Source organism: Neomonachus schauinslandi, chromosome 10, assembly GCF_002201575.2.
Source record: "Neomonachus schauinslandi chromosome 10, ASM220157v2, whole genome shotgun sequence".
Taxonomy (NCBI): Eukaryota; Metazoa; Chordata; class Mammalia; order Carnivora; family Phocidae; genus Neomonachus; species Neomonachus schauinslandi.
In genome coordinates, this window is record NC_058412.1 from 38892996 (window position 1) to 38919758 (window position 26763).

Sequence of the window (26763 nt, forward strand, 5' to 3'; positions counted from 1 at the left end):
TTAATGGGCCTTGAGGTCAGTAATATGAAGATGGTTTAATTCCCTTTGTGGAGAGTCTCATTTCCTCATATGCTGCCCCCTCTGCTGCTCTCGGGGGAGCGCTGGTGATGAGCGCAGCTCAAGTGTTCTGACGGCCCCCTGCGTGCCCACCACCTCGTCCCTCTGGGGCACACTTGGCTCCCTGGGCAAGGGCACACATGTCAGAGGACAGGAGTCAGAGAAAGCTTAGTCCTGTGCCCACTGCCTCCTAGAACCTAGGTCTTTCCATCCAGAAGCTGGGCCAGGTGGCAGAGAAAGGCCTTGTGAAGCCCAGTGGTGACCTTCCTGAGTCTGAGGCCCTGGGAAGAGAGGCCCATTTACTGCTGTTCATTGCTTTTTCTGGACTGAAGGCCTGGGCTATCCCGGTAGGCTTTGGCCTCACAATGCCTTAAAGCATCCCAGCTTTAGGAGAGACCTTTAGTGCTGCCTCCTTTTTCTACCTTCAGGGCTCCTGGGCCTCCCTTTCTTGGATCTGGTTTCATTCCATAATGGCTGGTCCTAAGGAGGGACTCTGAAGTTACTCCTCTGCCCACCTCTAGCCTGTTCCAGGTCTCAGGGCCATGGTGGCTGGGGGGTGTTACTCACAGGACGGCCGTGAGGAGCTGACTGTGTGAGACTACCTCTTGGTGCCTCGTGGCACACACTTTCCGTAGAGCACCGTGGAGAGGTGTTATGGGAGCAGAGGTGCTAAAGTAGGTTTGGGGTGTAAGCTAGAGATTAGCGGTGAACCAGACAGACTAGAGTGTCCCCTGAGAAGCTTACTTTCCAGTGGTGGAGACGAATAAACAAATACATAGGAGTATAAACGCTCTGTCAGGCAGTGGTCAGTGCATTAGCAAAAGTAGGGCAGGCAATGGGGAAAGGGAGTGCTGGCTGGGGTGGCAGGTAAGGCCTTTCGCAGTGTCATCCAAGCAGAAACCTGGACAAAGAACCTGGACAGAATCCAACCAGGTTCTTTACGTCAGACTCCTCAGAGGCAGTGAAGAGTAGTGAAGCGCATTTGGAAGCATCAGAGTAAAGGTTTATGATATTCAGCAGCTTAGAAACTCACTTAACCAGGAAACTTGTTTTTCTTGGAGTACCTTGCAGGTCTAGTGTTAAGTGGAACCCTGCATTTTCTCGTGTATCCGGAGACCGAATCGGTTTCATCTCAAGCGCCGCCCTGATCGTAGTGGCAGCCAAAACTGCCAGGTAGAGGCTCCGATGCCATGTCTGGGCTCGGGGCAGGGGCCACGATCACTTGGTGATGTCTGCAAGAGCGGAGAGGGCTGTGGTGTGGTATTTGAGGGCAGGGATTTGCCACCTCTCTCAACCTAGTGTCCCATTCTGTGTTCCCTCTGGAGAGTATGAATTGATCGGTGGGTGAGGAAATGACGAAGTTTTAGAATGAGTTACCAAAATTCTAATGTGTAAACTGCAACACTCCAGTTATTCTCTTCAGACAGAGTGCTAGGAAAGGAGGCCCATTCTCTGTTCCCTTGAGGCCTCAAGTCTAGAAAAATGGCTCTATGGAGAAGACAGACAGGATGTTGCTTACTCCCTGAAGGACCTCTGTGGCAAAGATAGCACCTCCGTGTCTTGGGGAAGAAGTTGCGTAGCCTGTTGAGTCAGATTTTGAATCAGTATCATCGTTTCTGCCTACCCTGAGTTTTCATATTCATTCCATTTCCAGGTGTTTGCCACAAAACTGACCTACCCTCAGCCAGTCACCCCCTGGAATGTTCAGGAACTGAGGCAAGCAGTCATCAATGGCCCCAATGTGCACCCGGGAGCCTCCATGGTCATCAATGAGGATGGCAGCCGCACAGCCCTGAGTGCCGTCGACCTGACCCAGCGGGAAGCTGTAGCCAAACAGCTCCTGACACCAGCCACAGGGGCACCTAAGCCCCAGGGGACAAAAATTGTGAGTAGTGGGCCAATTTGATCAGGGGCTCCCCTGTGACTGTGAGTCATGAGTGCTGACACAGGAAATCTATGAGCTGTTCTGCCTCCCCGGGATGAAGATTCCCCCATATGTGGGTGTTCCTTAGGGGCTTCATGGTGCTTGCTTTACCTCCCCAGCTGGAGCTGGAGTTCCTAGGATCTTGACCCCATGATTAAAGCTTCACTTGGCTGTTCCATGTCATGCAGCACAGTGTTGGGCACCCATCCAAGGCTTGAGAAATGCTCTCTAATAATAACTCAGTTGTGGTCCTGGGGCAGGCAAATTTGCTGTCCTTACGCAGGGCGACTCAAAGGGTGGTCCTCAGATCACCATCAGCGGTAGCATCCCTAGAGCTTGTGAGAAATGCACATTCACTCTCTCCTCCCCACCCCCCACCAAATGGATTAGAATCTCTGGGAATGGGGCCCAGGAATCTGTGTTTAACAAGCGCTTTAGAGGGTTTTTCTACATGCTGGCATTTGAGAGCTGCCCTGAAGGAAGGAAATGTCCTGTGTGTGATATATCCGTGATAACTGATAACCGATGGGTTTCATCCTTTGCCTCATTTTCTGGCGATTGCTGATGGCTGCCCATGGTACAGTGTTAAGGGATCCTAAGGCGTATCCGGGCTCCACTGGAAAGAGTACATGATTGATTAGCTGGGGGTGTGAAATCGGTGGGTGACCTCATTTGTGTCCTGTTAAAGCTAGCCATTTATACTGGGGGGAGCATGAAAGATGACCCCTAGCCAGGCATTAGCGGTGGCTGTTGAGGTGAAATGGGTTTTTATCTGGGTTTAGTTGGTGGGTGAGTGTGCAGCGTCGGGGGCTGCCGAGTGCGTTTCTTCACCACGTCTCCTCTGCACGTTTGTTAGACCTCTCCTTGCATTCTGACTCGGGCACGCCCAGTGGCCGATCAAGATCTTTCGTAATGAGTTCGAACTCTACAGAGTCTCCCTCAGCCTTGAAGGAACTTCAGAGGAGGAACAGAAACGGTTAGGGAAGCACTCTGGCCTGGTTATGGTGCTGTTGGTTCTTCCCCACAACCTGCCGTCTCACTGCTTCTGTCTCGTAGCTTTGCCAAGGCGGGGCAGCAGCACGCTGCCTGAGTTCTGCTTTGGTGGTGGGAGACACGGGCAGACAGATCAGACCACCTGCTTTGTTCTTTTCCAGTGCGTTAAGTAAGGTTTACGTTCAGGCTCACGGGATCATTCTGCCTTTCTCAACGGCCTGGTGTCTTGGTAGGAGCTTTGTGAGAGATGCAGGAGACCCAAGGCATAGGTCACATGACTTAGGGTGAAGCAAGACAGACATGAAGTGATCTTCATATTAACTCAAGCCAAACATACCAGAGAGTCTCCCGGTCAGACAAATTGAGAGGAGGGGTCAGGCGGTATGGAGGACCCAGTGCTCTCTCCGCCCTCGCACTTTGCCGCTCACCACAGACAAGGTCCCACTACTCTGGAGTTTATGGCGTGGTGGGGGCAGGGAATGCGTGGCCCCACGGCTCAGTGGTGTGGCGGATACAGTAGGGAATTAGCAGTGGAGGCCTGTGGCTGTGTGCTTGATGCTGAGGGGAATGGGCAGGGTGGGAGGGCAGGGAGGGTTTGGAGTCATCAGGAGGCAGGTGACAGCCAGCCACAGGGCTGCAGGGAAGGGAAGGTTATGGCAGGGATGTTTCAGAGAGAGAGCCAGGAAGGACTTAGAGAGTCTGGGGGTCAGGGCTGTGGAAGACACAAGAGGTGAGAACGAAGCAGGAGAGTGGGGAGCGCCCTGGAAGGAGATGCACGCGGCCCCTGTAAAGTGAGGTGATGATGGGGAATCTAAAGGCCCATCTTCTATGAAAGGTGGGTGTGCGGGACTTAAATTAGGGGCCGTAGAGTTAGGAAATGGTATTTTCAGAGGGTTAGACTCTGAACACAAAGTACAATGGAGAGAAAATGGGGGACTCATTGGGGCTGAAATGGCGGAGCAGGAGGAAGGGGAAGGAGGAACCGGGAAGCTGAGGGAGGAGAGTAGGGGGCTGGGCCACCTCATTTGACATCTGCATCTGTTTCCCACACGTGGTTGTGGGGCTCCTCCAGGTCAAAACCAGTCCCTGGGTATCTTCAGCTCTCCCAGGGGCACTTGTTAGTTGCTCGTGAAGTTAAATGTGAAGTTTGAGAAGAGTGAGGAAACCCCGGGAAGGCGCATCTGATTTGTCCAAGAGAAGGTCACTTGTGACGCAGGAGAGCAGTTTGAGCAGTGGGAGGAGCCAGGTCCCGGAGCTCTCGTGAGGCGGCAGAGCCAGGAGCTGAGGGCGTTTGAAAGAAAAGCAGAAGGGTACCGGCTTTCTGATGTGACTGGGATGTGAGGATGAGGCAAACGCACGGAGAGTTTCACATGGCCTTGTAGTTAACGTCTGTAGGGTTGGAGGTGAGCCGAGATTCAGGGTTTGGGAGAAGAAGGTTGGCCTGCTGCCACGCAGCGCTCAGTTCCTGGGAAGTGACTGACGTGAGCTCCGAGCAGCAGCGAGGTTGAATGCGGTTGGCCTGGTCGCTGGTCTCCCAGCTTAAGTTCCAGTCCTGGGCACACTGTCCCTGCTTTCTCCTCCAGCTTCACCTCTCAGCTCACCCCCCACACTCCAGCTGGCCCCCGTCAGGGCCTTGCACGCGTGCACTTGTGTCCCCGCCTGCATCACTTTGCCCTCCCCCAGACTCCCCGGGCAGCTCTTGCTAGTCCTTCAGGGCTCGGCCAAGCCCTCGTCCTGTAGGGCCAGGGGTCTGTAAACTTTTCCAGCGGAGGGCCAGGCAGTAAATGTTCTAGGCTCTGCTGCAGCTGGTCTAGCCTGGCCCTGTAGCGTCTGAGTCGCCGTGGGCAGCGCACAAGTGAATGGGCCTGGCCGTGTTCCCAGAAGACTGTTTCCAAAAGCAGGCATCCCACTTGTGTGCGGTAGTTTGCCGCTCTCGAAACTTGTATGAGGTCTGCCCCCCACTGTGTTCCCACCACACCCTCGGCCTTCTCCCCCGCCCTTGTTCTCACTGCGTTGTGTTGTCACCATGCGTGCCCCCATTCATCCTCCCTCCAGTTCCTGAGTGCTAGGAGGGTGCGGGCAGGCTGTTCTGCTCACCACTCTCTCCTCAGCTCTCAGTGTGGAGGTGCTCAGGAAACCCCTGGGGGGTAGATGGGTCCAGGCTGAGGTGCGGGAGGCTCTGAGGGCAGAGGGCCACATTAGACCTGATAATCCACGGGCAGAGACAGGAAGGGACTTCATGAAGGAAAAGCGGTTCTTGTATCAGGACCTGGGGACTAAGGATGATGATTTTCCAAAATCTCAATAACTTTATACGCAGTGTTTATATAATCACATGTACGCGTACTTCTAATTTATTTGCATTTTTAAAAGACTTTGGTTAATGTGTTACATATAGATTGGGACCGGCTCAAGGGCCGGGGGACATGAGCGGGAAGAAGAGAGCCAGGTCCCCGGAAGGACGCATTGCAGGTTAGGCGAGAAGGGAAGGGATGACTGACAGGACCCGTTTCCCCTGGGAGGTGTGAAACCTCTGTCCCTTCCTCTGGGGCTTGTAAATCAGGAGGAGGTGGCCAGGACGGCTGAGCCTCATTTCCCAGTGCAGCAGCCTGCCAGAAGCCACTCCTTGGCTCTGAGTGTGCCTCAGAAAACTCTGACTCGGGCACCGGGGCATGCTAATTTTCACCGCAGTATTTATTTAGAGACAAGAGAAAGGAAGGGGCTCAGGTTTGGGTTGGCGAGGGGAGCTCCCTGTGCTCCAGGGCTTCTGTTTGGATTGGCTGCTGCCTGTCAGACTGGCCTGTGTGCCTTCCCAGCTGTGGGGTTTGCTTATGCTGGAGGAGGTCTCGAATTTACGAGACTCAAATCCAAGGCCCATCCTGGGGTTTTGGGCCTGGGCCACAGGTCTGGGCAGTTTCTCCCTGGAGAGGCTAAAGAAATAAGACCTTGAAAGTCACCTCAGGCTCTGTGACGTGCTCTGGGCAGACCCTCATGGGAATCCACAGGAGGTTCGGGTCTCCTTGGAAACATGGATGTGGGAGCAGAGAGGGGAAGGTTTGAACTCCTTGGGGAGCACAAAGACTGCCTCATTGCTAAGTGCTTTAGGACTGCCTTTTAGAATTTCAGGGTTTTGCTCCCTGCTTCCCTGACCTGGAGGAAGCCTTCAGCTCAGCTGAAAATTTGTGTGTTGGGGGGGAGGTGCGGGGAAGGATGGGGAGGATCTTTTGTTCACTTCTAGCCTCTCAGTAGCCACCTTTCTGGTTCAGCTTCATAAATATGGGCAACACAAAAAGAGACTAGACTTGGAGTGATTTGTTACTCCGAACCTGTTGCCTGCTGTGATTTGGGGGAACTTGGGTGGGAGGGGTCTGACCCGGTCCCCGTAACTGCTCTGGGCTGCTCAGGGGGCCTGCAGAATGGTTGGGGCAGCAGCGGCCTTCATGTGTTCGCTTTTTAAAATAGCGTTCATGTTCACCATTTAGGGAGCCCAGTAGTTGATTCAAGGGGAGTTGAAGGGCAGCATGAGGCTTAATGAGCCTTCCACTGAAGTCAGCTTTGTGGGAAGTGGTGTTCTGTCTGGAGGACATGACCGGTGGCATATCGATAAGGGGAGAAAGTGTGAATGCTGGCCATCGTTAAGGAGTAAAATTACTTGTGGTTTTTGTTCTGTTCTCTAAGTTTGTCTGTATTTTCTAATTTTTCCCCCCACAATGAGCATATCACTTCTGCAGTAGTTCTTGCTTTCCTTAAAAATGGCTAAATACCTCTTTAAAAAAAAAAAGTATAGAAGTAATACATGCTCCTTGTCACAGGAACACTACTAAGATGGGTGGAGGTAAAGGTGGTAGGTACTCTGTGCCTTACTTCTTCCCCACGTGCCCTGGCCCTTGCGAAGTCAATGGTCACAGCTTGGTAAGGATCCAAGGAGCCTTTTTCCTCACGTATATAAATACATGGAGAGTTGTGTCGGGTTTTCAATTGCCTCCTCCTGTCACCTTAATTGGCACGTGGATTTTTTTGTTTGTTTTTTTACTGGAATACGTTGTTGCCATCACTTCAGGACTAGTATAGATTTGACTCAGCTATTTTCATCATTGCATAATATTCCATAGTGTATAGCATGGTTTATATATACCCAAGCCACTTTTGTGGGGCAGCCCAAGTTATTCCAGGTTTTTCCACTGTAAACACTGCTGCTTAAACATATATGTTTATGTAACCTTACATTGGTACTTTTTTCCCTCGTGAAATGGCAAGAGGAAATGAGTTTTATTTATTTTTATTTGACTTTATCATTTACTTTTTTTTTGAAGGTTTAATATATTTTTATTTATTTAGGAAATGAGTTTTAAATGTTCTTAAATCTATTGTCAGATTGCTTTCCCAAAAGATTATGGCAATTTAAATTTCTTATTAATGTTTTAAGTGTGAAAGAATGTTTTCAGAAGGCATTAAAGTAGGGGTCAGAACCCTGTGTTCCCTGACTCTACCATTTGAGGTTGGGTCAGGTAGTTCTAAAACATGGGATTCGCGTTTAGAATAGTGTACTCCCATGTGACTGTGGGAGGGGGGATTCCAGAGGTCTGCCAGTCCCTTTCAAGCCAAGGGTTTCACAGTTACGTGCAGATATGCTGTCTTCAGATGTGTCCATTTCTTTCCCTGGACCAATAGCCAGAGGAATCCAAGACTCCGGAAAGGTTATGTCCCTCTGAAGAAAACAGAGACTACTGGACAGGGGCCTGGAGCCTCCTCTATTGCTTGCATCTCTGAGCCCAGAGCCAGGATCAGGGCTATGTTGGGCTCGTAGCTATTTCTCAGAGATTTCTAGGGTTTGACTCCAGTTTTCTTTGCTCTGCCCCCAGGTGTGCCGGCATGTGAAGAATGGGGACATCCTCCTGCTGAACCGACAGCCCACCCTGCACAGACCCTCTATCCAGGCACACCACGCCCGCATCCTGCCTGAAGAGAAAGTCCTGCGGCTCCACTATGCCAACTGCAAGGCATATAACGCTGACTTTGATGGAGATGAGATGAATGCTCACTTCCCCCAGAGCGAACTGGGCCGGGCCGAGGCCCATGTCCTGGCCTGCACGGATCAGCAGTACCTTGTTCCCAAGGTAGGTCTGACCTTGAGGCCGTTCCGTGGTCATCGCTGGCACAACTTGGCACTTTAGGTCTGGGCTCTTGCCAGCTTTTGGGGTCAGTGGGTAGCTCCAGGGCAGGGGCCCGTGGAAGAGAGGGTTCTGGCTTCTTCCAGGTGGGGCTTTCAGCCCTCTAGCTGCTCAGAGGGTAGCAACTAGTAGCTGTGTAATAGGTCTTGTCTTCCGGACTTATGTTTGGATTCTACAATTTATTAGCCACTGGCAAGCATAAGCATCCCAACTGTGATGGTCCTCATGATCCCCAGAGGACTTTGATCCTTTGAGTTCTGACAGGCATGAGTTTTAAGAGACAACTTAATCACGAGGGCCCATAATGAGATCCCTCTAGCCCATGAAGGTGTCTCCTCTTTGAATCCCTTCCTTCTCTCTCTGAGGTTGGTCCTTAAAAGCAGACCCACGTGGTCATGGCTGTCCGGTGGGGTGCATGAGGAAGGATTCAGCTTCCTTTCCCAGCCGATCCATTCTATTAAGTGGCAGGGACCTGAGTCAACGAGTGTTCATGGGAACAAGAGTGGGGATAGAGTCAGCCTGCATGAAAGAAAACCGAGTATGTTCCAGATGCCACTTAACCCCTCACTACCCATCCTAAGGCCTGAGGCCTTTAAAATTATCAGCCGTTTGTGTCACAGTGATTCACAATTACATGTCATTCACTTGGGTTGTGGTGGGATGTGAAAGAATCAGTGGTAATAGTAACGTGGAATTATAGCTGCCATTTCCCAAGCATTTCGTCAATGCTAGACCCTGTGCAAAGTACTTGGGAGGCTTCCCCTTTTCACCGTTGCGCAGCCCTTGGAGCAGGTGCTGTTAGTGTCCACGGTTACACATGGAGAAGACGAAGGCGCGCTGTAACTTGCAGCAGGACACCGCTGGGAAGGCGGAGGAAGTTACAGGGAGCCCCCAGCTCCTTGGGGCTCTGCTGCTTTCCACCTCCGCAGCTCTTGCCACCCTTCTACAGAGCAGATGGGACTTCTGCAGGCAGGCGAGCACGGGAGGCTGCTTGGAGATGTCCGGCATCGGCCAGTGCCCTCCCTGCCTGGGAACTTCTCTTCCCAGCAGCAGGCCCTGGCCAGGGGCCCGGGGACCCAGCGCCCCGGCCTTGTTCGCACCAGACACGTTGTTGCGGCTTCACGCTGGACCCAGCTGTTTGAGTTTAACACTCATTCCCTTCTCTGCCCGCTTCAGCCAGCACTGGATTAGTGAAGGCCCTAAAAGTAGGAAGGAGGGATTAAAGGCCCACTGAGGTCCCTTGGAAGTTAGAATAATCATTTTACTAACTTAAAAACTGATTTTTTGCCTTTTCATGTCAATAAGAGTCGTGGCTGTCGCTGAGGCGGCAGTAAAAGCCACCATGCACTGAGCGGCCCCCATACAGCAGGCACTGCTCTAAGCTGTTTGCAGACGTTCTCTCAGTCCTCACGACAACTTATGAGATAAGTGCGGTTTTCCGATGAGGACACACAAGTGACTTGCCAGCCAGCAATGAGGCCAGCACTTGAACCCAGCACCTTTGACTCCCAAGCCCATGTACACAGCATCATGGGTCATTAGCCTCACTTACCAGGCAGGGCTGGGGCTGGGTAAGGCCACGTGGCAGGAAGTGGATCCCAGGACTGAACTGGCTCCTTGACTCTAGAGGCAGGGTCACATTTCACCACAGGGGACACTACCAGGGAGCAGCAGAGGGGTCACTTGTGGCTGGCAGAGTGACCGCTGGACATGAGGGGGGTTGGAATGGGGAGTTGGGGTGCTCTGAAGTTCTCAGACCAGTGAACTTGAATGTTCCGTACTTCATTTTGATTGAATAAAGTCATACAAGGGCTTCATGCTTACACCGTGTCCTTCAAAGGGCTGACCTTTCTAAATCCAGATGTGCCTCAGCATGTGTTCACATGCCCACCAATTTTAGGTCAGGAGACAGGCAGAACCCAGATAAATAAGCTTACATCAACAAATTAAGTTCTTAGGGGGAAGAAACTTCTAGGGGATGACCCGAGGGTTCACTTCACTTTCCACCAGTTTCCTTAGCCAGAGGTACAGAGCTTTTGATTCTCGATCAGTTTCATTTAGTCCTTAGTGTAAATGCCAAGACAGGGAATCTGTTTTTGCTAATGGTTGTAAAAATGCAACATGTCTTAAAGTACTTTGGTGGTAAAGTCCTAAGAGAACAGGAACTGGCTTTGTTACACTAGGAAAGTCATTTTTTGGGAGACAGGAGGTAATTTTTCTTGGTGTATTTTTATTTTCCTTATTTCCATTTCCCTTCTATTTCTTCTGTTTTCCAGGTTCTGTTCCTTGATTAACCGTAGTACCCGATTAAAGGACATTTAATTTTATTGTTTATGTGTTTAGTAGAGTTGCAGGTTATTTTCTTACTTAAAATAGGAGGTGAATGATACCAGTGCTTTCTTTCCCGAGAAAACAGTTAAACTTTTCATTGATGTGTTTCTTTGTGGATTTTTTTCTTCTGTTTGTTGTATTTTTTTTTTTAAAGATTTTATTTATTTATTTGAGACAGAGAGAATGAGAGAGACAGAGAGCACATGAGAGGGGGGAGGGTCAGAGGGAGAAGCAGGCTTCCTGCCGAGCAGGGAGCCCGATGCGGGACTCGATCCCAGGACTCCAGGATCATGACCTGAGCCGAAGGCAGTTGCTTAACCAACTGAGCCACCCAGGCGCCCTGTTTGTTGTATTTTTTGAGGGCCAGTGCCTTGTGGAAAGTTTTGAACAAGGTTTGAGAGTCTCCTGACTATCCACTTAGCCAGAAAATTCAAGTCACAAAGTACCCTAATTCTCAAAGCATCCTGACCAAAGGAATTAATTGTAATGTCATTTTGCTGTGATATTAGGTGGAATAGGATAGCTAACAATTATCTGGGTTTTTGATTGAGAGATGGTCTTTCTGATCCTAAGCAGGATTTGGGAAATCCAGAATTATAAGTAGGCCCTTAGTAAATTGCTTTAATCAGCATTCCTCCCTACGATTCATGATTATTGCATTGAAAGCAATTTAGCCATTAAGGTAATTTTCTAGTCATGGAAAAATCTGGATGGAGAATAGGGAAGGCACTGAATAGATCACATAACTTGTAATTATGTTCTTTAAAGGAAGAAAACAAAAGGAAAAATCTCCATCTGCCCCCAAAGACCGTGGGATGAGGCAAATGCGTAATACTGGTTTGGGTTCTCCATCCCCCAAGCAAAATAAGACCTTGTCTTTGGAACAAGATGCAGAGTATAATTTTTTATTCCTGCTCTTAACTCAAAGCCTTCGTAAGAGAGGCTGTGTGCACCATCTGACCTTGCCTTGTCTATTCAGCCCATCTGTAATAATTGTCTTTGAGTTTATATAGAGCCCATTGCCACCTATTTGACAAGCATCCTTTTTATCCTTTGAATTAGTACATGTGGTTAAATTCCTGGCATTTCTCCATGGCTGCATTTGTGAGTTCCTTTAGCTAGCTTAGTTATGAAACCTGGCCATAATATTGGATAGTATTTAACAAGTAATCAAATGATAACAGTCTTTAGATCCAAGGCACAGATTTTTCTCAAGTTCCCATAAACACTGAAAAGTTTGCAAACACTGCTTCTTAGAGCATGTCAGTGGGCATAGCTATTTTTACGTTAGTGTGCCTTACGTTGCCATGAACACAGACCTCCAGATAAGTTGCAGGAGACTAAGGCTTAGTCTGTGAAAAGTTTCAAATGAGATGAACGCACTGGGGCTTACATAAAAGCCCTTGTTTGGGTATCTGGTAGATAACAGCTTCTATTAAAGGCCCCGCCATGAACATGTGCTACATTGTGAAGAGACACTTGTAAGTGAGCATTCTTTTTTTCCATAGTCATGCACAGCAAGGCCCTCTCAACCCTCTCGAGGTTCCTCTGGCTGACCCCCTACCCCTTAGAGAGCTGAGGCTTAAGTCAGTAATACTCAGGGCCCTGTAATACTGCCCCTGAAAGATCCTTTCTGACCATCCCCCTACCTCTAATCTGTATGATGACCCAGCTGTTATTTTCCTTCAAGATATTTAAAACTCTTTGTGATAATGTATTCATCCAATCATTTGTTGATTGTCTAGTTCTTCCTCACCATAAAGGATCATGTCTGTTTGGTCCACTAGAGTAGATTGGAGGGCTAACCCAAATGTCTGGGCATATAGTATTCTCTCAATAAATATTTATTGAATGGGTGACTGATTTAGAGGAAAACAGGCCAGAAATGTGTGAAAAATACTAGAGCATAAAACCAAAATATAAAAGCAAGAACACAGCAAACTGCAGCTAGACCAAATTTATGCAAAGATGCCAAAAATATACTGGAGTAACTAGAACCAGATGGGATTGCGGAGAGAAGGCTTGGGGAACTGGATGAGTTGGAGCTGTTTTGATCTTGAATAATGGGCAAATGTAAAAGGTGGAGGCCGGTCAGGAAGCCCAGGTCATGTGCTTTGGGAGGCAGTTTGCTCTCCTAGTGAGGCTGTGGGCAGAACCATACAGGAGTAGAGGGGAGGGCTGTTACTAGTACATGGCTTCCAAGCAGATGATTAGGAATTAGAATGGGATTTCATATTTGCCTTCTTTCTTACCTCTTCTGGTTTGTAGGATGGCCAGCCATTGGCGGGGTTGATCCAAGATCACATGGTTTCGGGTGCAAACATGACCATTCGAGGTTGCTTTTTCACTCGGGACCAATATATGGAGCTGCTATACCGAGGACTCACAGACAAAGTGGGGCGTGTGAAGCTCTTTCCTCCTGCCATCCTGAAGCCCTTTCCACTGTGGACAGGAAAGCAGGTAATTGGGAGTAAAAAAAAAAAAAAAGGAAACAGGCCACTTGTGTAAAAGATTTCATTCCCAGGAGAGTCCAGACCAGATGTAGAGAAATGGCACATCAAATGGTCTGGAACTGAACCCGAGGTATGCCTGTATGATATATATGACTTTCTCTTTCCTGGGGTCTGGGTGATTTCAGGGGAGTGTCTACTAAGAGTGGACTGCACAGTGTCCTCGATGTCCTCATAATGCAGACGTGGTGGTAAGAAGCAGTGATATTGGTGGTGGTGGTAGTAATAATATTTTCATTGGGAGGGGCCAAGTACTTTACTGATCTGTTACCTTATTTATTTATTTATTTATTTTTTAAAGATTTTATTTATTTGACACAGAGAGACACAGTGAGAGAGGGAACACAAGCAGGGGGAATGGGAGAAGGAGAAGCAGGCCTCCCGCAGAGCAGGGAGCCCAATGCAGGGCTCGATCCCAGGACCCTGGGATTATGACCTGAGCTGAAGGCAGACGCTTAATGACTGAGCCACCCAGGCGCCCCCTGTTACCTTATTTAATCCTCACAACCAACCTGTGATGCAGAGACCATCATTACCACCATTTAGCAGACGAGGATACTGAGGCCTTAGAGAACTTAAATGACATGCTCAGGTCTATAGGAGACAGAGTTGGAATTCAAACCCAGGATTCCTAACTCCTAAGACGTCGTGCTATGCTTCCTGTCAAAGTAATGAAATAATGGTATATGTGGCGATCAAATAATGAGGTACAGTAGAGTGTGTGTTTCTATTGTTGGCTGGGTCTCCAGGTTTAGCCATAAGGCCTAACTCCTAATCAGCTGTGTGATCTTGGCTTCATGGGTCTCCTTTATTCATCTAGAATACGAAGGGTTGGGGGTGATGATCTCTAAGATCTCTTCCTGCTCAGCAATTCGTTAAGCCTGCACACCTGCAACCTGTTCTTTTTTTTTTTAATTTTTAAATTTTTTAAATTTATTTGAGAGCGAGAACAGAGTGAGAGTGAACACGTGCACAGGCTGGGGGGAGGGACAGAGGGACAGGGAGAAGCAGACTCCCCACTGAGCAGGGAGCCCAATGTGGGGCTCGATCCCAGCACCCTGGGATCATGACCTGAGCCGAAGGCAGACGCTTAACCGACTGAGCCACCGAGACGCCCCTGACTGGTTTTTAGTTGTTAACCCAACCTTGCATTCTGGGACAACCCTTACTTGTCATGAGGTATTACCCTGTCTATATATTTTTTATTTCAGTTGCTCAAGTTTTGTTTAGAATTTTTTTATTAATCAGAGAGTGAGCATAAGCAGGGGGAATGGCAGGCAGAGGGAGAAGCAGGCTCCCTGCTGAGCAAGGAGCCCGATGTGGGACTCGATCCCAGGACCTTAGGATCATGACCTGAGCCTAAGGCAGCCGCTTAAGTGGTTGAGCCACTCAGGCATCCCGTTTAGAATTTTTTTGCATTTGTGTTTTTGAAGGATACCTCATTTTATTGTGCTTTGCTTTGTTGTACTTCACAGATCTGTGTTTTTTACTCCTCAAAGGTTTGTGGCTACCCTGCATTCAAGCAGTTTTGTATGCTTTTTTCATTTTTCATTGCATTTATTGGTGCCATTTTTCCAGCAGCATTTGCTTACTTCATGTCCGTGTCACATTTTGGTAATTCTCAGAGAATTTCAAACTATTTCATTATTATATTTGTTATGGTGATCCGTGATTAGTGATTACAACTCAAAGCTCAGATGATGGTTAGCATTTTTAGTAATAAAGTATTTTTTAAAAATTCAGTTTAGTTAACATACCCAGTTACCCCATCCTCCCACCCACCACCCCTCCAGCAACCCTCAGTTTGTTCCCTATAGTTAAGAGTCTCTTATGGTTTGTCTCCCTCTCTGTTTTTATCTTATTTTTCCTTCCCTTCCCCTATATTCATCTGTTTGTTTCTTAAATTCCACATATGAGTGAAGCAGTAAAGTATTTTTATTTTTATTTATTTATTTATTTTAAAGATTTTATTTATTTATTTACAGAGAGAGAGCACAAGTAGGCAGAGTGGTAGACAGAGGGAGAAGGAGAAACAGGCTCCCTGCTGAGCAGGGAGCCCGATGTGGGGCTCGATTCCAGGACCCTGGGATCATGACCCTTCCCCCCTGCTCATGCTCTCTCTGTCTCACTCTCTCAAATAAGTAAACTCTTAAAAAAAAAAAAAAAGTAATGTACATAATGCTGTTGCACACTTAATAAACTACAGTGTAGTGTAAACATAACTTCTCTATGCACTGGGAAACTCATTTGACTCACTTTGTCATTATAGTTGCTTTATTGTGGTGGTCTGGAACTCAGCCCACAATATCTCTAAGATATGCCTGCATTGATCTGTAGTTTCCTTCTCTTGTAATATCTTTGCCTGGTTTTGGTATCAGGGTAATGCAGGCTTCATAAAATGAGTTGGGAAATACTTCCTCTTCAATATTCTGTAAGTTTGTTTAGTACTGGTATAATTTTTTTCTTAAATGTTTGGTTGAATTAGCCAATGAATCCATCTGAAACTGAACTTTTCTTCATAGGAAGGCTTTTTTAACTAAAATTTCTTTCTAATACATATAGGGTTCTTCGGGTTATCTGTTTCTTCTTGAATGAGCCTCAGTACTTTGTTTTTTAAAGGAATTTGTCCCATCTCATAAGTTGTTGAATTTATAGGCATAAAGTTATTCATAATATTCCTTTACTATTTTTTTTCTATATCTAGAATCTGTAGGTGGGTCAGCTCTCTCATCTCTGATATTGGTGATTTGTGTCTTGTTTTTTTTTTTTTTTAAGTAATCTTTATACCCAACATGGGGCTTAAACTCTTGACCCTGAGATCAAGAGTCACATGCTCCACTGACTAAGCCAACCAGGTACCCTGATTTGTGTCTTTTTTCTTTTTTCCAATCAGTTTGCTTAGAGATTTATTAGTTTTGCTCTCAAAGAACCAGCTCTCATTGACTTTGTCTATTTTTCTGGTTTTTATTTCACTGATTTCACTTTCATCCTAATTTTTTTTTTCTTCTGTTTACTTTCTGTTTGATTTGCCCTTCTTTGTCTTGTCATTTAGGGTTGAAGCTGGAATCGTTGATATGAGACCTTTTTTCCCTTTTTTTTATATAGGCATTTCATAAATTTTCCCCTTAAATTCTGCTTAAGTAGCATCGCATAAGTTATTATGTTGTAGTTTCATTTTCATTCAAATACTTTCTAATTTACCTTTTGATTTCTTTTTGACCCATGAGTTCATTAGAAGTCCATTATTTAGTTTCCACATATTTAAATATTTTCCAGATATCTTTGTTTCGGATTTCCAATCTAATTCCATTGTGGCAAGAGAACATATATTGGGTGATTGGAATCCTTTTAAATTTATTGATGTTTGTGTATGAGTTATGTTGACTATGATGTATCTTGGTAAATATTCTGTGTGCCCGTTGTTAAGTGGAGTGCTCTAAAAATGTCAAGGTTGGTTAATAAATAGTTCAAGTCTATTCTGTCTGCTGATCACTGTCCTTCATTGCCTGGTGTCCATTGTCTTGAAAACTGTTATTTCATGTTCATGTCTGCTTTTGTTGTTTTTGGTGGAAGACTCATCAGGTCACTGTTGCTCTATCTTGGCCAGAAGTGGAAGTCAGTTGAACAGAATACGTGGGGAATTTTGCAATTTAAGATTAAAATCTAGAAGTATGGATGGTTTAGTTCAAGGAGTGGTAAGCTTCTTCTGTAAAAGCCAGACAGTAAATATTTTAGGCTTTGCAGATCATACAGTCTCTGTTGCAACTACTCAGCACTGCCATCGTAGCATGGAAGCAGCCATAGACAAAACATAAATGAATGAGCATGACTGTGATCCAATTAACATTACTTACAAAAACAGGTAGTAGGGCAGATTAGGCCTACAAGCTATAGTTTGCTGACCCCTGACTTAGTTGGCCATGTGTATTTGTCTACTTTATTATTTCTATTTCTATTATTTTTATTATTTCCATTTGTCTTTATTTTATAAGCCATCTGAAATTCTTGGAAGTGAATGATTATGTTTTAAGTAATTAAGTGTCCAGAATTTATGAGAATTTTGTTTAAATGTAGGCTGTGTGTTCAAAATAGAACTAAATAGTGGACAAAGAATATATATCTAGAGCCATAAATATGTTGAGTCCCTTCAATCTGGGAATCCAGCCAAAGGAAACAATCTGAAATGTAGAAAAAGCTACTGGAAAAAAGTAGTCCGTTACCACTTACAGTGGTGGAAAATTAGAAAAACCTGGATACTAAATTGGTGCTAAGGCAATTGTGGAACATCCATTTGTGAAGATATTTTGTAGCTGTTTAAAATAGTGGTTTTAAAAGACCATATAGTGAGTGGTCCGGGAAATTTTCTGACCTAATGTTGAAAGCAGAAATAGACTACAGCATTCTATGTGCGTGCGGTCACTGTCACAACCGTGTTAAGCAAGTATGTGAGAAGAAGTGTGGCATGACAAAGATCAGAATGATGGAATAATTTGGTTCATGTTAGGAATAATTTCTTTTTCATTTTATAATGTTTCTGGGCCAGATTACTACTATTGAATTAAATAAAACTAGAGAATAGGCCCAGGTTTTACTTGTGTCACAGTTGAGATTTTTCAGTGTTTCTTCTGAGGTTGCCATAGGCTGTTATTTCTTTGCAAATAGGTGTAAAAGAGAAGAATGATTGCTCTGCCCGAGAATTTGTTGGTGGCTCAGTCTGATTCTGCAGAGAAAAGCCACGTTTAGAATCAGGAGATAAGGAGCTTAGCTTGGGTAGTCTGTTTGTACTGCCCCAGAAAATTAAGTCTTAGGCTCCTTCTCCAGGGCATTTCATGCGGCCTCTTGAGTGCTTTTCTCTCCATTTTAAGAATCTGAGGTCTCAGCATTTGTTGAAAGAGCATATAAAGAAAAAGAATTTGCCTGTCATTTCACACCTCAAGTGTACAGCTCAGTGGATGTTCACAAAGTGAATATACCTTTGTAAAGTGTCACCCAGATCAGAAGGTTAGAATCTCATCAGCACTCCCAGAAGACCCCTGCAGACCCCTATCCATTTTTACCCCTGCCCAAAGGTAGCCCCTAATCTGACTTCTAACACTACACTATAAGTACGTTTTGTCTTTTTTTTTTTTTGAACTTTATATAAATGGAATGGTCAATCATATCTCTATGTAAGTCATTCATGGTATCCTATAATAGGAGTTCATTCGTTTTCATTGCTGTATAGTATTCCATTATGTAACTATACCATCATATATTTACCCTTTTACTCTTTTTTTTTTTTTTTAAAGATTTTATTTATTTATTTGAGAGAGAGAGAATGAGAGAGAGCGAGTACATGAGAGGGGGGAGGGTCAGAGGGAGAAGCAGACTCCCCGCTGAGCAGGGAGCCCGATGCGGGACTCGATCCAGGGACTCCAGGATCATGACCTGAGCTGAAGGCAGTCGCTTAACCAACTGAGCCACCCAGGCGCCCTACCCTTTTACTCTTGAACGACATATGGCTTGTCTTCATTTGGCTATTACAAATAGGGCTACTATCACCATTCTTGTATATATCTTTTGTTGAACATATATATTCATTTTTGTAGGCTAGATACCAAGGAATCAAATTGCTCAATCATAAGATCTATGGTTTTGTTTTTTTTTTTTTAAGATTTTATTTATTTATTTGACAGAGAGAGAGACAGCGAGAGAGGGAACACAAGCAGGGGGAGAGGGAGAAGCAGGCTTCCCGCGGAGCAGGAAGCCCGATGCGGGGCTCAATCCCAGGACCCTGGGATCATGACCTGAGCTGAAGGCAGACGCTTAATGACTGAGCCACCCAGGTGCCCCTTAACTTGCATTTTCTTAATGACAAGTGAGGTTGAGCACCTCTTCATATGCTTATTGGCCATTAGGGTGTCATCATTTGTGAAGTGCTTTCTATTCCATGCCATTTTCTTACTAATAGGGAAGAGTTTTTTTTTTTATATATATTTTTGTGTTCGTCCATTGCCAAATTTTTGCCTTTTTACCTAGTGCTATTTTCTAATGATCAGAGCTATTTTATTAATATAATTCACCAGTATTTGCCATTCATGGCTAGTCCTATAAAAGTCTGACTGTCCTGAGGGCACAAAGGTATTCCCCTGTGTTATTGTCTAGTAGCTTTACTGTTTTACTCTCACACTTAGGTCTACTTGTCTGCCTGGAGTTGATATTTGTGGGTGTGTATGATATAAGGTAGGGGATTCCTTTTTTCCCCATATGACTGTCCAGTTAATATAACATTCTTTGTTGAAAAGACCAGCATTTTTCCACTTCTCTTTATTATCTCCTGTGTCATAAATCAACTAGTCATATACATGTGGGTCTCTCCCTGGACTCTGTTCAGTTCCATTGGTCTGTTTGATTCCATTGTACCAATACCACACTATCTTAATTATTGTAGCTTTATAATACTGATTTCTGATAGTAAAAGTCTCCAGCTTTGTTATTCAAGACTGTCTTGAATATACTTGGCCCTGTATATTTCCATATAAATTTTAAAGTTAGCTTGTAAATTTCCACAAAAATAATACCTGCTAGGATTTTTATTGGGATTACATTGTACCTTTAGATCACTTTAGGGAGAATCAACATATTTACAATATTGAATCTTTCAAATTATGAACAGATTATGTCCTTTGATTATGTAAGTCTTGTACATCTTTCATTAAATTCATTTCTAGGTATTGCTATTATAGATGGTATTGTTTCTTAAATTTTCTAATTATTTACAATTGAGATGTAGAAATACAGTTAATTTGTGTATATTGTCCCTGAATTCACCTTCCTGAATTCAGTTATTAGATCACTGCCTTTCAAATTCTTTTTAACCGTAGAAGTAACAGAAGTTTATTGTTAAACAAAAACACAGTAATGTGAAAGGAAAAAGGAAAAATTCCCTCCTTCCCCAACCCTACTCTCCATGTCCACACATACTCTCATAGAAAGTAATTAAGAATGGGATATTATACCTGCTCAGGAGAACCATGAATCATGATTAAATTTGACAATCAGTTTTGAGCTTATATTTTAAACCTCTGTATTCATGACGTCCTCGTACCTGAGGCATGAATTTTCCTGACCACCAGGTACATGGACCTTTTTGACTGGTTTTTAACATGGCTTACTTTGAATGAGCCACCAGGCCTTTCAAAGGGAATTCCATTCTTTCAAGCAGTCTGTATTTTTAATTTGGACCACCCTGACACACTCTGAATATGGCAGGAAGTTCATTTAACTGCCTTCATGTGCTAGGTTAACAGGCAGGACCTTTCTTAAAATTGCTTTGTGATGGGGCTTCTGGGTGGCTCAGTCGTTAAGCGTCTGCCTTCAGTTCGGGTCATGATCCGAGGATCCTGGGATCGAGCCCCGCATCGGGCTCCCTGCTCAGCAGGAAGCCTGCTTCTCCCTCTCCCACTCCCCCTGCTTGTGTTCCCTCTCTCGCTGTGTCTCTCTCTCTGTCAAATAAATAAATAAAATCTTTTAAAAAAAAATTGCTTTGTGATGTATTTAGTTAACTTAATGACATATTGTAGGGCTCATTCTGTATCCGAACACGTAGATCCACGTCATTTTTTAACCCATTCTGTGTTGTATCCAATGATGTGGATATACCATAGATGATTTAACTGGCTTTTTTGGGCAGACTTTTACATTGTAAACTGGTTTTTACTATTTTACCTAGTGCTGTAGTGAGTACCCACTCATGTTTATTATATTCGTGCACTTCTTGTGGTTTGTATTTGAGAGGAGTTCCTAGCAGTGTGATTGCTGAGTCAAAGGGTATATACATTGCAAAACTTTTTTTTAAGAAATCCTTTTAACTTTTAAAACATTTTTAAAGTTCAGTAGAGTCTTAGTATAAAAAAAATTCATTTATAATTCTCCTAGATACTGCTTCACAGTATCTCATAGATACACCCTTCACAGTTTAAGAGAACATTGCAGATGGTCTTTTTTCCCTAGCGTAATAGTTTATGACCAGAAAGTAAATTAAACATTTCTAGAATGTTATTGCAGGAAGAGGCTTAAAATCCTCTTGTCTGACTCCTGTGTTTTCCTTACTGAGATATGATTCATACTTAACATAAAATTTATGATTTTTAAAAGGGTATAATTCAATGATTTTTAGTATGTCTGCTGTGATGCACAACAATCACCATAGTTAATTCCAGCACATTTCCATCATCCCTAAAAGAAACCCTGTACCTATTATCATCAGTCCCAATTCCTCCCTCCCTCATTCCCAGGCAATCACTTTCTGTCTCTATGGATTTGCCTATTTTGGACATTTCACGTACATGATATCGTACAACATGTAGCCTTTTGTGACTTGCTTCTTTTAGTTAATATAATACTTTCAAAATCCACTCATGTTGTAGCATGAACACTACTTCATTCCTTTTTATGGCTGGATGATGTTCCACTGCATAGAAATACTCATTTTGTTTGTCAATTGATAAATGGATAATTTAGGTTGTTCCCCTCTGTGATTATTATAAATAAAGCTGCCGTGTATATTCATGTACCAGTTTTTGTGTGAATATGTATTTCAGTTCTCTTGGCTAAGAGTGGAATTGCTGGGTCATATGGTAATGCTATTTTTAACTTTTTTTGAGGAACTACCAAACTGTTTTCCAAAACAGCTGTACCATTTTATATTCCTACCAGCAATGCATGAGCATTCTAGTTGCTCCACATTCATACCAATGCCTTTCTTTCTTTCTTTCTTTCTTTCTTTCTTTCATCTTAGTGGGTGTGAAGTGGTATCTCATTGTGATTTTGATTTGTATTTACCTAATGACTAATGATAGTGAGCATTTTTTCATTTGCTTACTAGCCATTTGTACTATCTTCTTTGGAGGAGTATTTATTCAGGCCCTTTGTCCATTTGGTAATTGGGCTGTTGTCTTTTTATTGTTGAGCTCTAGGAGTTCTTTATATATCCTAGCTATTAGATCTGTAATACGTAGATATTTTGCAAATATTTTCTCCCATTCTATGGGTCATCAATTTTTTTTTTTTAAAGATTTTATTTATTTATTTGACAGAGACACAGCAAGAGAGGGAACACAAGCAGGGGGAGTGGGAGAGGGAGAAGCAAACTCCCCGCCAAGCAGGGAGCCCGATGGGGGACTCGATCCCAGGACTCTGGGATCGTGACCTGAGCCGAAGGCAGCCGCTTAATCGACTGAGCCATGCAGGCGTCCCCTCAGTTCTTAGTCTCTGTAGCCTTTCCTTCCTTGGCACCCACCAGACAGTCAAAGCTATTTGGGAGGATGTTGCTGACTGTGTGTAATAATTGTCTATTTTGATGTGGCCTGAAGATGAGAGAAGGATGCCTCTGAAGAGTGTTCTTCAACCTTTGCCTCAGTGCTGGCACAGACACCATGTTGGGGCTGACCTCTGGCAGAGGGCAGCATTGTGACCCCCCACCAGCTCTCAACCCCAGTGTCATTGCTTTTACTTTTTTACTCAAACCTTTCTCTGCTGTGACCCCACAGCAGTTTACTTTTTTCTTCTCCTTCCTTTGCTCTATTCAGGGACTTAATCTTCAGGTCTAGAAGATTGTTCACTTTAAGAATTATTTTAGGAGGTGTGCCTGGGTGGCTCAGTCGGTTAAGCATCTGCCTTCAGCTCAGGTCATGATCACAGGGGCCTGGGTTTGAGCCCTGAGTGGGGCTCCCTGCTTAGCGGGGGGTCTGCTTCTCTCTCTCCCTCTGCCCCTCCCTACCGCTCATGTGCTCTCTCGCTCGCTCGCTCTCTCAAAAAGAAAAAAATTATTTTAGGGCATAAGAATGCCAGTGAAGTTCTTTTTTTTTTTTTTCTTTTTCTTTTTCTTTTTTTCTTTTATTATGTTATGTTAATCACCATACATTACATCATTAGTTTTTGATGTAGTGTTCCATGATTCATTGTTTGCGGCCAGTCAAGTTCTTAATGGTATATGTTTGTTTCGGTTCCTAAGCCCCCTCCTAAGCCATGTAAGTGAAAAAAAACTGAGATCAACTTGTCTCACAGAGGTAGAAATGTCTGTTTTTCTTATTCCACCCACAGATCATCAGAGTGGAGTTTTCTGGCTTTTCAGGATGAACAGGGAGAGGGGGTCCTAAAAGGGAACTCTTCAGCTTTTCTCCCCACAATCAGCATTATCTTTTTTTTCTTTCCAGGTTGTGTCAACACTGCTCATAAACATAATCCCAGAGGACCACATCCCACTGAGCTTGTCGGGAAAGGCGAAGATCAACGGCAAAGCCTGGGTGCAGGAGTCCCCTCGGCCTGTTCCTGGCTTTAACCCTGACTCCATGTGCGAGTCCCAGGTATGGCTGCCTAGCTGTGCGGGTTGGAGACATCTAGTCCCAGGTTTAGACAAATCGATTTAAAACAGACACAGAGAAAGGAAGAATCAGGTGTCATGGTTCAAAATAGAGGGTGTCATGCTCAAGGTGGTGTCCCTTTAGTTTTAGAAAGGGTCAGAGTTGATCGCTTAGCATTTGACCCTCCATATAAACCTCACAACCCACTTGGGGAGCAGAAGGCCTCTGGACTCAATTCTGCAAAACTTGGAAATTCGGAACCTGTGTTTTCCCTTGAGACCCCTGAGTGGCTCAAGCTCACAGATCTGCTGTGAGGTTCCACACCTTCCGGCTCCATGCCTCAGGAACCAGGCCTCGGGGCAGAGCACTCCTGCAAGCAAGCAAGATGGTGGCCCCACACTAAAGACTTCCAAGGCCTTGAGTCCCCAACTCAAAAGTGCTTTATCACAGGGTCTGGCAGACATTCCATTTAGAACTGAAGCTGCCACTTTTCTTTCCCTTTAGAGATCATATGCTTAATGTGTGCTACATTATGTGGCTAGCAATCCTTCCTTTAATTAGCTTCTGATGCTTTAACCCAACTTTGGAAAGTACACATGCCTTAAAAGATGTTAGAAAGGTTGGGGCGCCTGGCTGGCTCAGATGGTTAAGTGTCTGCCTTCGGCTCAGGTCATGATCTCCAGGTCCTGGGATCAAACCCCACATCGGGCTCCCTGCTCAGCAGGGAGTCTGCTTCTCCCTCTTCCTCTGCCTCTCCCCACTGCTCGGGCTCTCTCTCTCACTCTGTATCTCTGTCTTAAATGAATAAATTAAAAAGAAAAATTCTTTAAAAGGTGTTAGAAAGGTTATGTTGTTCTTACTTCTAGAGTCCAAGGGAGGGAGCACCTAGGCCAACGTCGTGGTTATGGAGTTTATACTCTAGATGCTCTCATTTCTAGTCACAAGGTCCTTGAAAAGGGTAGTTGACCTCAAGTCAGTATGGGTGGGGTTGTGGTGCAGGGGGACATGTAAACAGCGAAATGTTTGTGCACGTGTGTGGGGGGGTATAGTCCCTAGAAAAAAATAATTTAAAAATATTGGTCTATGTCCTCATTTTCTTTATTTAGATAAAAATATATTCCATTTATACCCTACATCTTTCTTTTTTTGTTGTTTTTTATTTCAAGTGTTTATAATTCTATTCAGTATAGCGTAATACTAGTTTCAGGAGTAGAATTTAGTGATTCGTCACTCCCTGCATCTTTCTTTCCATCCAGGACTTGAAGCAGGTTACCATGGAGGGACATACACAATAAGGTTAATAAAACACAGAGAAAGGAGGGGGTGGCTCACACAGGAGGTGTCACCTCCATTCCAGCATTGGTGGCTGTCTCCTCCGCAGGTGATCATCAGAGAAGGGGAGCTGCTCTGTGGGGTGCTGGACAAGGCGCACTACGGGAGCTCCGCCTATGGCCTGGTCCACTGCTGCTATGAGATCTATGGCGGGGAGACCAGCGGCAAGGTTCTCACCTGCCTGGCCCGCCTCTTCACCGCCTACCTTCAGCTCTACAGAGGTTTCACCTTGGGTGAGTACTAGACGAGTGGTCCCGGGGCCCCCCTCTCTCCTGGCCAGCATGCCCATTGGGATGTCTCCCTGACTCTACTAGCAGCTTCTGGGGGGATGGACAGGCTCCTTCTATACCTATGTCCTCTCTTGGCTGCCAACAACACGTCACAGACCTGGTCCTTCTCTGTGCTTGCCACCCCTCCCCCACAGCCAGCATTTTGTCACGCTCCTCAGTCCCCATTCCATTCTCCACCCTAGCCTCTGTGGTTTTCTGTCCCTGAGACTGATTTTTCACACTCGAACCCACCTCCATTCTCTCCTATAAGTGTGCTTCCAGAATGCCCTGGGCACTCTGCCCTCCACAAGTAGGCCTTCCCTATTGTCAGAACTGCCCACACCTCCCTATACAGCAGGGGCATCAGCATGTTGGGGCAGACCTTCGGGGTGATCCTAACAGAGGAAGAGGAAATGCCTTTTTTCCTCCCTGGAAATGAGCACACACCATTCTAGCAAGTTGGCCTTGAGAAAGACGGCAAGTGTGCTGTTATTTTCTAAGCCCTTCTGCAGTGTTCCTGTGAGGAGCAAGTGACCTGCTGCATGTTGAGCATGAGCCACAGCGAGTGTTGGAATTGTCTAGTTCTTAGTACTCCTAGGACCCTGCTTTGCAGGCTTTCTCGTGTGCAGACACGGTGGCCATCCCACCGTGGGGTCCCCGGGCCTGCTTCAGCTGGGGCTTGTTCACCTGCCTGCAGTGGGGCCTGTGTAGTTACAGGATATATGTGAATTGTGGAAAAGTAAAAATAAGCACAGACACGATAATAGTTGAAAGTCACCCAGCATTCGGTCATCAGAGATGACCATTAATATTGATTTGATGTGTGTCTTTCTAGACCCGCCAATATAAACACATACAGAAAAAAGTGAGATCCTACCCTACATGGTTTGGTAATCTTTTCCTCCCCATTACGGAATGTATTTACAAATGTTCTTTTGTAAATGTCCTAAGAGAAGCCTACATCCTCAGGTCTGGGGCTACAGATTATTCTAGTTGTGTCCTGGTACCACAGTTTATTTAACCAGTTCCTATAATTAAGCATTTAGGCTATTTCCTGGTTTTCACTTTATTGTGAAGAGGGCCCTTGAACAGTTTATGAAAAGTAGAGGAAGATGCCACACCCAGATCATGATGAGGACCACAGCCAACAAACCAAGCCATGCCTGCAGCTCTGCTTAGCCCATGGTACAAAGAGAAATCAACCCCCGAGGGCAAAGGCCTTCCAGAGACCACAAGACTGAGAAAGGGAGCAGGGCCAAGCTGGACACAGCTCTGGGGAAAGGGCGGGCTAGAGAAGTCGCCTTTGCTCCAGCCTTTACAGCCAGGGGTCAGTGAAGGGACAGCAAGGAGGCCTGGAGCCGACCCCATGGAAGCACCAGCTTTTGTGATGACGGCTTCCTCGCAGAGGGACTGTCTCTTTCCCCTCCTGCTCGTACATGTTCTTTAGGGCCCCTCAAGCCTCCAGGATGTGGCATTGGGAATTCCAGATATTTTAGCTCAGCTTCTAAATAGTGCAGCTATTGATTTTTCTTCCCATGCAGATCTTGGCTGAGGGACTTCTAGAGTCCAGTAGCACTCACACATATGGACAGGAAATAGTTAATGTCACCCAGACTCAGGTGTGTGCCTGCGCACCCATACTCACAGCTAGAGAGCGGGGGCCCTGTGACGTGTGCCTTCTGGGAATCAAAACCAGGCTGTTCTTTCCCTCCCTCTCTTCCTTCCCCGTTTTTCATCAGGAACCTCGTCTTCACCCCTAGCCCATTCATCCAGTGTGTGTTCATAGAGCTGCTGGCTAAGAGCATAGGTTTGTGACTTGGCCCTGGATTTACT

The 26763-nt window shown here is 45.4% G+C and overlaps 1 protein-coding gene across 1 annotated transcript in view; it reads left to right on the forward strand.

The window, feature by feature from the left end:
• Window positions 1-26763, forward strand: part of POLR1A (RNA polymerase I subunit A) — a 72334-nt gene that overhangs the window by 19955 nt on the left and 25616 nt on the right. Inside the window, exons 12-16 of the mRNA XM_021697769.1 lie at window positions 1712-1942; window positions 7837-8091; window positions 12745-12936; window positions 23183-23332; window positions 24711-24894. Of these exons, the coding sequence (XP_021553444.1) occupies window positions 1712-1942; window positions 7837-8091; window positions 12745-12936; window positions 23183-23332; window positions 24711-24894 (1012 nt within the window). The remainder of the gene's footprint in view (window positions 1-1711; window positions 1943-7836; window positions 8092-12744; window positions 12937-23182; window positions 23333-24710; window positions 24895-26763) is intronic.